The sequence below is a fragment of the Paramormyrops kingsleyae genome, chromosome 11 (genome assembly GCF_048594095.1).
Source record: "Paramormyrops kingsleyae isolate MSU_618 chromosome 11, PKINGS_0.4, whole genome shotgun sequence".
Classification (NCBI taxonomy): Eukaryota; Metazoa; Chordata; class Actinopteri; order Osteoglossiformes; family Mormyridae; genus Paramormyrops; species Paramormyrops kingsleyae.
In genome coordinates, this window is record NC_132807.1 from 28,838,011 (window position 1) to 28,849,704 (window position 11,694).

Sequence of the window (11,694 nt, forward strand, 5' to 3'; positions counted from 1 at the left end):
AATGCCTTCATAATGCATTGTAATGGCTTATACTCACCATTATAATGCATTATGATGATTGCTTTAAGTAAAATGAAAGGAGCACGATAGTGGCTCCGGCTGATCTGAAGAGCGGTTTTGTATAAATGAGGAAACCTGGCTGTACATAATGCCGATGACAGAGTGTTGCAGAACTCCATGATCTGGTTTTGTTTTGAGTCATTTTATTATTTTGGTGTTTGTGGTGGTGGTTTTCACAATGCTGTCAATTCTGTAAAAGATCTATAGCATAGCTGGCAGTTTCCAGTCTCCTTTACAGTCAGAAGTGCACAGTGTTAGATGAGATACTTTTAATTGTAAGGAAGAGCAAGAACACTTCATTAAGGGAGCCATTTAACGCTAATGTTTTCTCAACTTTGACAGCCGGATTCAGAGGCTTCCAAGTCTACCTTAGTAAGTGGTATTCTGCCTTGAAGAAAGTGGAGATTCACAAGGCCTAATTGTGCTTGTTGGCCTCAGAGCAACTCCAATCCTGTGCAATCCCACAACTTTTGACACACTGATTCCACAGGACATAATTGGGTGTGCAAAAATTGGGCTGGGTCAGTGTGCTCCTGTAATTCCGACTCAAATGCACGTTAACTAGAATGTGGAATTCCAGGAGCGCTCCTGAAATGCATGCATACGGTGATTCTCCGTGATTCTCGATCTAGGGAAATGTGCTCAGCTTGTCCCCGCCACGTTCTGATTGGGTTCCCGTCCTCAGCTGTCCCGTGACTGCAAAGTAGAGGTGCAGAGGATCCTGCACCAGAGGGCCCTCGATGTCAAGCTGGACCCCGAGCTACAGAAGCGCTGCATGACCGACCTGGGAAAATGGTGCAGTGAGAAGACCGAGTCTGGGCAGGTGTGTGGGAGAGGTCTGATGCTGCCACACTGCTGGTTCTGCAAAAAATCCTTTAGCATTAGCATGTGACTGTAGCTGTAAAAATCCTTTAGCATTAGCATGTGACTGTAGCTGTACTTCCCACATATTATCCCTCTTCAGTTTCTCATGAAGGGCTGATTTCTAGATGCTCCAGAGTCTGTTTTTGAGATGGTCTGCTTGTGTGTTGGGGTTCCCTAGGAGCTCGAGTGCCTTCAGGACCACCTTGAAGACCTGGGCACGGACTGCAGAGACATTGTGGGCAACCTAACGGAGCTGGAATCAGAGGTGAGGAGAGGGAGCAGACTGTGCTATAGACCGGGGGCTGTTGAAGTCTCTAGATGGGTTATGGTCATTTTTAATTAATCCCTCCTCCCTGGAGCCTGGTGGTTTGTGTGAAATGACCAGTTTGTGCTGTGATTGGTTGGGTAGACCCTAGGGCTGGGCAATTAGTCGAATTTTAATTTCAGTTATGATATTTGCTTCGAAAGATTATCAAAACAAATAATCAAGATTAAAACAATTATGCCTATTTCATTTTGACGCTCCCAGGTTGTCTTGTTGTTATATCTATGCATCCATTTCCAGCCCCTTTTATTCCCAGTTGAATTCCATTTAGAGTTCAAAGAAATCTACTTTTGTCACATTTTTTAAAATAAAGTTTTAATAAAAGTATATTTCCAAAGTCAATGAATAATTGTGCTCTCGATTGATTAAATTAAATCGCGAATGATTTTTGCCCTAATGACCGTCGGCTTCCTTCACGTCTTTCATGTCTGACAGAGTACAGACAGCTCTTGGTGCCACGTGGCCCCTCTCTGAGTTTCTCTCCCTCCTACAGGACATCCAGATTGAAGCCCTGCTTATCCGAGCTTGTGAGCCTGTCATCCAGTCCCATTGTCATGTGAGTCACCTGCCGGCCCCTCCTTGCTTCTATGTGATTTGTTCATTTCGGTCAGGCTCCAAGTTGATGGCTTCCCTCCCTTCGGGCAATTTTTGTCGCATGCTTTGAGCCCCCCTCTGCTAGTTGGGTTGTTCTGCACCTCAAAGAACTGCTGACTAGGAGTTGCCAGATTGTGATTTCATCCTGTGAACTACATTCAGCCTCAGGGTTTCTAAATGCATGTCCGTGTAACTTGCACATTTTGGGTAGAACATTCGCACCTCTTTAGTCTCAGAAGTGTTAGCCTGAGTTTCATTGTTATCCCTGTAAGAGACACTGAGGAACTCTGGAGCGATGCCGAAAATCAGGCAGGAAAGCGGTGTGGGTGTGAAAGCAGTGAGTCTGACTTGCATCATTACAAATCCCTAAAATATCTTGTCAGTGCCACGTAAGCAAAGTGAAATTTCTGTGGCCAAAAAGTTGGCTGGCTGCTCAGCAGAATACGCCACACACTGTAAGCCTCGAAGCGTGATCTACATCCACCTGCATGAAGATACGCTGATCGACTGTGCCGATAAATCATATAAGCAGCTTCCGTTGTGCACTTTGAAATGTGTAATTTCTCCCTCGCTCACTTCAGCTACAGTAGTTATTTATTGCTGTGACGCTTGTTTTTGTTTAGCCAAAGTCTAATCTGACAGTGGTGTGTAAACAAGTCACCAGGATTCCGAAATTAGCTATACAGTCTGTGGTAGTTGGAATTGATGGTAGATGCATTAAGAGATTTAGCACAATTCAGAGGGTTCTCAGTCCCACTGTAATGCATTCTGTCTACGGTCTGACAGTTTGCCATTTACCAGCATAAGAAATGTTTGTTTCCCCTAAAGGCAACCTGAGGCCAGTATTTTATTCTGTACTCTGCTTTAGGGATGCTGTTCAGTGGCCTTCGCTCCAGTTTAGCAAGCTTGATTCCCTTCCTGGCTGTGAGAGTGTGAAGTTTTTCTCCTTGTCTGAATGTATCGTTTGTGTCTAAATTGCCATGTGCGGACTGTGATAGACTGACAACGTTCTGGGTTGTTCCCCTTTCAACATTTACAGCGTTTAGCGGACGCTCTTACCCAGAGTGACTTACATTTTTCTAAAATCACTCCCCCTCGAGCAAGTTGGGGTTATGGGTCTTGCTTAGGGACCCAATGATGGAGGTGCCAGAGTAGGGATTTGAACCCACAATCTCTTGGTCCAGAGGCAAGCGTCCTAACCACTAGACTACCAACAACTTAACCTGTATTTAAAAAATGGTTCGAAGATGAACTGACACCCCCCCCCCCCCCCCCCCCAAAAAAAAAGGAAGCCTAATTTGGGTCTGATATCGACATTGGAATGCTATTGGATGAGTTTTTCCTGAAGTCAAGGGTTTGATTGTTCCAGCACCTCAGGATTCTTGCACATGATTTTACAGAATCGTGCTGATTCAAGAGAAGTTAACTGGTTCCATCACCATTTCAGGGCTTTACAATGGCACGGTTCTGGATGGTTGAGGCCTCACCGGTGCCATGTTCCTCATCATTTTTGCCCATTCCCTCTCCTCCCCACTCACACTCTGCCCCCTGTTCCCTAGGAGGTGGCCGACAACCAGATTGACTCGGGTGACCTGATGGAATGTCTGGTGCTGAACAAGCACCAGAAGGAGATGAATGAGAAGTGCGCAGTGGGGGTCACTCACTTCCAGCTGGTACGCCATGGTGTCGTGTGGTGCCCTTTTGTTAAGCCCCCACCCCCCTCTATTCAGTGTTTAGAAACAAGGAACTAAATTGACACTAGCACATGTGTTGACTTCAGTTGCATGGGAATCAGTGACCTTCAGAAGCCCTTATCCGCTACTGCATCTGTGACCATTTTTATATCTAATAATTTGTCTGATTCTCACTAAAATATGATATTTAAACTTCCCTTTTTAGCCTAAGTTAAGCTCTAGCGTTTCAGCCTGGAGACCCATGCTCCAAGATGGGTGAGTTTCTCACTCTTTCTCGCAACTGACCTGAAACTTTACTCGCCAGCTACAAATGAAGGACTTCCGCTTCTCCTACAAGTTCAAGATGGCCTGCAAGGAGGATGTGCTCAAGCTGTGTCCCAATATTAAGAAGAAGTGAGTGCCGATTGGTTACTGTGGCTGTTTCAGCTCTGCTTGGGATTGGTTCAGTATTTGTCCAGATTGTTGGTGATTGGTTATCCTTGCTGTTAGGAGCCCCATACATTAACTATACTTCCTTTTAAAATGCTCTCCCATATGTTGCCTCTCGCTGTGCTCCCTCCTATGGCTTGAAGCATTCTGCATCTCCATCATTCACACTTCTCTCTGCTCTGCTCAGGATCGACGTGGTCATCTGCCTGAGCACCACCGTGAGGAACGATACCCTGCAGGATGCCAAGGAGCATCGTGTGGCCCTTAAGTGCCGTAAGCAGCTGCGTGTGGAGGAGCTGGAGATGGTGAGTTTCAGGGGAACCTGCTGGGTCTTCAGAATGCCATCACACTGACTCATTCTACACAGAAGTGTCTAGCCCTGATTAGCTGTAAGCATTTCATTAAGCTTGGACAAAATAATGCACCTGTTCTTCGTATCCGGTACCCGTCTTGTTACTCGTTGGTGTCCTAGTTGTGCTGAACCTCCTGCTGGGGTGCTGGATTTGAGTCCCTAATCTCCCTCCTTGTGTGAAGATGTCTGTGTTGGCTACCTGAGCTGAAACTTCAGTTTATAGAGATATGAAGCACATGCGTCTGTCAGCCTAGCCACTGGAGAACAGGAGGGAGATGGTCAGCACCTCTTGCAGCTTCCTGTAGAAGCCAAAGGGCCTGATCTTCCATCCCTTTTGTTTTTCAGTCGGAGGACATCCGCCTGGAGCCAGAGTTATATGAATCTTGCAAGCAGGACATCTCAAGACTATGCCCAAATGTTGCCTTTGGTAACGCCCAGGTAGGGCGGTGGGCTCTCTGGGGGGGGGGGGGGGGGTGTGAGTGTGTATGTGTGTGTATAAGATGGCTGGGAGGAATGCACTACTCTCTCTCCAAAATACCCAGTTCCTGCCTCCATCTTACCCCCCAGGTGATTGAGTGCTTGAAGGAGAACAAGAAGCAGTTAACACCGATTTGCCACCAGAAGGTCTTCAAGCTGCAGGAGGTGGAGATGATGGACCCCGAGCGTGATTACCAGCTCATGAGAGTGTGCAAGCAGATGATCAAGGTAAGGACTTCCCTAGTCAAAAACCTGTACTTGGGGGACAATGGGAAGTGGGAGTGTAATTGCTGTTGTCAGATACACCCATGCCGTTTGCTGCCTTGGAATTCCGGGCAGGACATTCTGACCCTTAATCAAATGGGCGAGCCTGGCCTAAGGCTTTGAGGCCTTAACCAAGTTTGTGTCTTCTGTATGTTGCAGCGATTTTGCCCGGACTCTGATGCCAAGAGCATGCTTCAGTGCCTGAAGCAGAATAAGAACAGTGAGCTCATGGATCCCAAGTGCAAGCAGATGATCACCAAACGACAGATCACCCAGAACACGGGTACCGACCCCTCTTTCGGGATGGAGTAAACTTGTATCCCACTTTAGCTTTTCACCATTTATGTTCAAAATTGATTGTAGCATATAGCTTGAAAGGTGGTCTTTCTAGAAGTTTCTTCCCCTGTGCTCCAGACTACAGACTGAACCCTGTGCTGCGTAAGGCATGCAAGGCAGACATTCCCAAATTCTGCCAGTCTGTCCTGAACAAGGCCACTGATGACAGTGAGCTGGAGGGCCAAGTCATCTCATGCCTCAAACTCAAGTATGCTGACCAGGTGAGGACAGATTGGGCCTCATCCAGCATTGAAGGAGGATGTAGGAAGGGTGACTCCCTAATCAGTGGGTGGGGTGATCATAGACTGGCAGTGGGTTTACACACCTCTCATTGATTACATTGTCTCCCGTTGGATCGAACCAGGCTGTGATTGGCAGCATATGCTACTCCCAACTTCTTTGAGTTTAAAACTCATTTCTGTCTTCAGTAGGTGATGAGTTGAGGCCCTTGAGTAAAGTATGTGTTGACTGTTTCTCTGCAGAGACTCTCTCCTGATTGTGAGGACCAGATCAGAGTCATTCTGCAAGAGTCTGCCCTCGACTACAGGCTGGACCCACAACTGCAGATGCATTGTACAGATGAGGTAGTTGGACTGCATGGCATAAATGACACAAAGTATCATTGATTTTGGGCAGTCGTCTAGATGGTTTTATTTATGCTCATGGGAGTTTTACTTGCATAAAAATGTTTAGAGGGCAGAAGGGGGGGGGGGGGGGGGGTTCAATCAGATTATAGAGAGGGTGGGTTCAATCAATGAGGAGGTGCGACCAAGACATCTGATTGGTTGGTCCTGCCTTCTGTAAAATCTGATTGGTTGTCTCTGTGAACCAATCATCTTCCCTTCTGCCCTCAGAACCTGTTTGTATAAGTAAAACTCCCAGGAGCTACATTCATAGCAGTCCACCCCCTGGGTTCTCCTTATTATGCGCCTGCTTATCCAGACACACCCTGTTCATCATACCATGATGATACGACCTGGAAAGCACTGATCCCTTTGTCATTTCTGTTAATGCTGTTAGATGGATGTTCCTAGATTATTTTCATCGGTTTCTCTGTGTAACTGCTTATTTATAGGGGCCTGATCCATAGTCCTTGCACCTTTAAATCAAACTTTAAGGGATGAGTTGTCCTTGTGATAAAATGTGGTGTTTTGATGTCCTTGACTGTCTCTGGAATATTTATCATTTGACGCCTTTGTGTCAGATCTCCCGGCTCTGTGCGGAGGAGGCAGCGGCCCAGGAGCAGACGGGACAGGTGGAGGAGTGTCTGAAGCTCAACCTGCTCAAGATCAAACACGACCCCTGTAAGAAGGTGAGTAGCTGTTGCCATGGCGTCAGTGTTGATCCCTGGCTCTTCTCCCTGGCTGTCATGCAAATGCCCCAGACTGACTGTACCCGCCTCATTCTGCCTGCAGGAGGTGCTGAACATACTGAAGGAAAGTAAGGCAGATATCTTTGTGGACCCTGTCCTCCACACAGCCTGCGCCCTGGACATCAAGCATCACTGTGCTGCCATCCCTCCGGGCCGAGGGCGCCGTGAGTACAGCACCAGGCTCTGATGAGGCACTGCCAATGGGTCTACATTTTATCAGATTACTGCAATTTACTCACCTTCTGTAGGCTGCTGACAAGTCATTTTTTTCATCATACATGCATCCAGTAGATATTGCCACCCTGCCTTTGCAAATTGGGGTGCAGTAGACCCCCTCGAGGAGAAATATTTTTGCAATTGAACTGAGTAGAGCTTGGTGGTATACAGAGCTTGTATACTGACTTGGTTCCCTTCCTCTGCTCCAGAGATGTCCTGTCTAATGGAGGCCCTGGGAGATAAAAGGGTTCGTTTGCAGCCCGAGTGCAAGAAGAGACTCCAGGACCGGATCGACATGTGGAGCTACGCAGCCAAGGTGAGCCCAGGACACTACCCTCCCGCCCCCCCCCCCCCCCCCCAGGAGAATTCTGACCGTACAGTATAAGCACGTACTGCCCCTTGCAGCTGTTTGTCTGTAATCTGAAGTTCTCCAGGGTCACATGGGTCAGTCTGCCGAACAAAAATAAAGGCGTGAAATCGGACGAGTGCAAAACCTTCGCTTCAACATAAAGCAGTTTCTCAAATATCACAAACCATAAATTTAACCTCTGAAAAGGCTATTTCTGTAAGTACACCTCCAGTTTAAAGCACGAGCTGTTAATGCACACGGTACTGTTTACTTTTCAAGATACTCAGTTTAGTTTTAATGACCTTCCCCCAAAATTAGTACCCATCCCTTAGATAGAAGTAATGCTGCCAGTGTTGAGGCCCCAATAGGAGGTGCCCGGGGCCGTCTGCACCGCCTGATGCACGTTGTGTCTTCCTGCTCTTTCCCAGGTGGCCCCCGCTGAGGGATTCTCAGACCTGGCCACACAGGTCCTCCTCTCGCCTTCTAAGAACTACATCCTCTTCATGATGGCGCTGGCCGTGTGCCTGCTGTTCCTCGTGGGCCTGCTGTGCGGCCGCATCACCAAACGTGTCACGCGCGAGCTGAAGGACAGGTAGAGGGTGGCGGGGGGGACTACCACGAGTCAGCCGCTCGCCGAAGGCCCAACCTACCATGCCCCCCCCCCCCACCCCACCTTTTCCTGAGTTGTCTCAGCCTCCACCACAAATCAGGGGGCGTGGGGGCGACATACAAGCTACACGTCACCTGTGCCATCCGAGGGCCCCCTTGGGTTACCCCTATGCCCCCCCCCCTTATCCGTAATCTAATCCAAGACTGCTCACAAATGTGATCACCGGTTTATTGCCACCCATGTCTCCTGGCCCTGCTGTGTATCTGCCTCCTGATCTGTGTGTATCCTGCTCTCTCTAGCCAACAGACAGTATGGGACAAGCAGTGAATAAAAAAGTCTTTTTTTTTTTTTTATTGGCTTGCATATAGGGTTCCTCCTTATTTTGCACCAAAAATGTCATATTTTTGGAGGATGGCAGGGCTTTCAAGTTCTTTTTATTATCCTCCCCCCTCAATGAATAGCTATTAGATTATTTTTATTTTTTTTATCGCGTTAAGGTGGAGGTGTGTACCTATCGGTGTGTTCTGTTGACTGCCAGACTGCCCAGTTTTAGTGTGACAGTTCTGGACTGAGCAGAGACTGGCAGTACGGAACCTGCCCACAGACGGAACCGTGCCAGGATACTGCAGACGGCACTTTACCTGCGCCGTTTGGACAGATTCGGCACAGATTCGGTGTTCGCTGGCTATAACACGAAGCGGTCTGGAAGCAGAGGCTTGCCGCAGTGATCACTGGCTCTGAAAACATCGGGTGTGATGAGGGGGTTAGGGTTTCCTCCAGTGTTGTGGGGGTGGGGGCACTTTTTCCCTCAGCCTTTTGAACTGCAGGTAAATTATTTTTTTTTTTCCTTGTTAGCTGTGTTTCTTAATGTCAAAGATGGATTTTCATCTGCATTTTTTTGTCTTTGCTTGACTCTTTACTGAGCAACTTTTTCCCTGCAATCTAACCTCTGGAATCATGAGCAGGCAGAGGTGGTTGGTGTAGGACTTCATCCAGTTTCAGAGATCAGCCATTTTCTCCATTAAAATCGTACATGATTCTTTGCAGATTGTCATGAATACAGTTTGCCGGGCGGGGGGGGGGGACAAATCAAGTGGATATATACTTCTGATTGCTAACAGAATCAATCATTGCACACTTTTACTTCATATAAAAACTCTGGCTATAGCCTTATTTATTTTTTACTAATGATTGGGAGATTAGCTGGTTCTCATGTTGCCTTTACGTCACTTTTTTTTTTGTTTGTTTTTAAATACCTTCTGCCTGTCAGTGTCTTGTTTTACTGCTAAATAGGGTTTGCGAAGGGGTCACACGCTACGATGTGGGACATTAGAGAACTGCCGGCTCTTCTGGTTTGAGCAATTTTGTAGTCCTTCCCGAGAGAGATCCAACTTGTCTTAAACCATCGGCGAGCAAACACATTGACGCAAGACATGGAACACATTTCGGTCGAGTGGTAACAGGATCCTGAAAACCTTGGCATAAAACTCTGGGCTCTCCTGGATCAGGGCTGGCTTCTCCAGTAGAATACGGTGATGCCAGAGCATGTCTGTTCCGGCTGGCATCTAGGAACTGCTCCTTTTGTTTTGGATGACCAGTGTGCTGTACAGTAACATTTTTGTATGTCACCTCCTGTGTAGAATGTGAACCCCCCCCCCCCCATGGTCACTGCTCCTATCTATTTGATCGGCTCCCCTCCCCAATCCCTGTGACATCTTATGCTAAATTATCTTAATGGGAATTTGGATGTACACAATTCCTTTTGCATTCCCATGATGACAGTACTGGAAATCTGTCTGTGTATGCCTACCTGAGCGACTATCACCTGGGCCTCACTACCACTGAAGTGTATATTTGACTGTTACTCGGACTGGCCCCTCCTAATCCATGCTGTGCAAGTCTTACATGGTGATCTAAAGGTTTTTTTTTTTTTTTTTTTTTTTTTTTTTTTTTTTGTGGGGGGTGGGGTTTGGGCTTTTCTATATAAAGTGAATTTGGGTGCGATGATACATGATCCAGTTATACTTTGTGAAATAACTGGAATCTGTCAAACAATGGAAAGATTGCCAGTGTACAAAGGTGCACAGTGGAATTGTTTTGCTGAGTTGTATGTGTGAAGGGTCCCGTTATATTTAGGGGGAAAAATGTCTAGGGTTCTATGACAATTTAAGGTTTGCAAAAGGGGGGTTTCTTCAAACCGCAAAGGTACCTGTGATCCAGCAGAGGTGGAAGCATTATCTGTCTAATTTGCATTAACTGTAGCTTGTAAAGCTGCTTTATAGCTATGAAGTCTTTACCTGCTTCTGGGTGGGCAGGGAACGAAGGTCCCTCCTCCTGGGGGGGGAGGGGCACTTGATGTAATTCAGGAAGTCTTGTACCTAATCAGTGCCACAACACCATTCTGGAGGCCCTTACCAAAAAAACCCCTCTACACTCCATCCAAAGGTGAAGAAGACATTTTGTCTTGCTGATCAGCTAGAAAGCATTAAACCCCCCCCTATCCTTCCTGGTCCTTTGGTTTCCAGATGCTGGCACACAGACTGAGTTTTCCTTCCCCCCTGTAGGCCCCTGGTTTCATCCTACATGATCCTGTTCAATGGGGAGGAGCGCAGATTCTGTGGGCTGTGATCCCCCCCCCCTCCCCCCCCAAAGCTGTGACTGGGGGGGGTGTGTGTAATTGTTCCAGAGGGGAGAGGACAACATGACACCAGGAGCCAAAGTGGAAAATCACTACTGACCAGTTTTCCCCTCTACTCATTGTACAGACAGCTTCCAATTCCATTGTCATTCTACAAATCAGTAGTTACTGTCTTTGTCAGTTTTAAAGTGAGACTTCCTCAAGTTAAATTGAAATTATTATAATGAAGATGATGATGATGATGATGATGATAAACAGTTTTGTAATTTTTTTTTTTGTGTACAGTCATGGATGTGCTATTCTTTTTGCTCTCTGATTATACCATGTATTACTGAGATGTAACAGATTAACATTGTGCATTTTGTTTCTTAAACATTTTTTGGTTTTGTTCTGTACAGATAATTGAACAATTTATTAATAAAAACGGTCTGCAGGTTTTCATACTCTGTCTACTTCTTTGGCTATTTTGCATTTGGATGCAGTACTTTGCAATTGTAAAATATTTAAGAACTGTACTGCAGTTGTACATTGCTGTAAGTGATCTAGATGAGTCTAACTACAGAATAAATTATGGACCACTGATCTAACATCTACTTTAGAATGCTTTACAAGTTAGATGTTACTGCCAAGTGCATGCAAATCGTTCCCTTGTTCTCTGGACAACCTTCACCTAATGGCTTCTGTTACCATGAAAGCTTGTACAACAAGATGTTTGTGCAAAGGTTAAAAGGTCATTGCAGCACCTTGCTGAAAACACATGCGCGCGCACACACACTTATTTATTAAATAAATGTGTTCCACCAATAAGATGGCAACAGTCCCTTCGTCAGCTGCTGCCCACAAGTCACTCAAGGGCCCCAATGAGATGAGCAAATACAAAAAACTGCCAGCATCCGTCTGATGGTACTCTGGACCTTCCTGTTAAACTCCACCATTTTTATGCATGCCTTGATATTCCAAAAGCATACTGCTCCCATGGGTTGGGTACCGAAAACCGGTGCCAATACGGCACTGGTACCTATATAACCGGTATGTACCGGACCGAAACAAAACACGAGATGCCTGAACTGTCGATTGAAATATTTGTTCTCTGGGGCTATGATGACACAGTTGT

At 46.5% G+C, this 11,694-nt stretch overlaps 1 protein-coding gene across 2 annotated transcripts in view; it reads left to right on the forward strand.

The window, feature by feature from the left end:
- The window catches only part of glg1b (golgi glycoprotein 1b), a 35,027-nt gene extending 24,004 nt beyond the window's left edge, over nucleotides 1-11,023 (forward strand). Inside the window, exons 12-27 of one of the 2 annotated variants that reach the window (XM_072718370.1) lie at nucleotides 746-883; nucleotides 1,103-1,189; nucleotides 1,743-1,805; nucleotides 3,403-3,516; nucleotides 3,842-3,930; nucleotides 4,154-4,271; nucleotides 4,664-4,756; nucleotides 4,886-5,023; nucleotides 5,219-5,342; nucleotides 5,474-5,616; nucleotides 5,878-5,979; nucleotides 6,600-6,707; nucleotides 6,811-6,931; nucleotides 7,193-7,299; nucleotides 7,761-7,924; nucleotides 10,507-11,023. In XM_072718370.1, the coding sequence (XP_072574471.1) occupies nucleotides 746-883; nucleotides 1,103-1,189; nucleotides 1,743-1,805; nucleotides 3,403-3,516; nucleotides 3,842-3,930; nucleotides 4,154-4,271; nucleotides 4,664-4,756; nucleotides 4,886-5,023; nucleotides 5,219-5,342; nucleotides 5,474-5,616; nucleotides 5,878-5,979; nucleotides 6,600-6,707; nucleotides 6,811-6,931; nucleotides 7,193-7,299; nucleotides 7,761-7,924; nucleotides 10,507-10,570 (1,773 nt within the window). In that variant the 3' untranslated portion in view covers nucleotides 10,571-11,023. Of the gene's footprint in view, nucleotides 1-745; nucleotides 884-1,102; nucleotides 1,190-1,742; nucleotides 1,806-3,402; nucleotides 3,517-3,841; nucleotides 3,931-4,153; nucleotides 4,272-4,663; nucleotides 4,757-4,885; nucleotides 5,024-5,218; nucleotides 5,343-5,473; nucleotides 5,617-5,877; nucleotides 5,980-6,599; nucleotides 6,708-6,810; nucleotides 6,932-7,192; nucleotides 7,300-7,760 lie in introns of both variants that reach the window. The other variant, XM_072718371.1, reaches the window with a different exon arrangement.
- The last annotated feature ends 671 nt before the right edge of the window (nucleotides 11,024-11,694 follow it).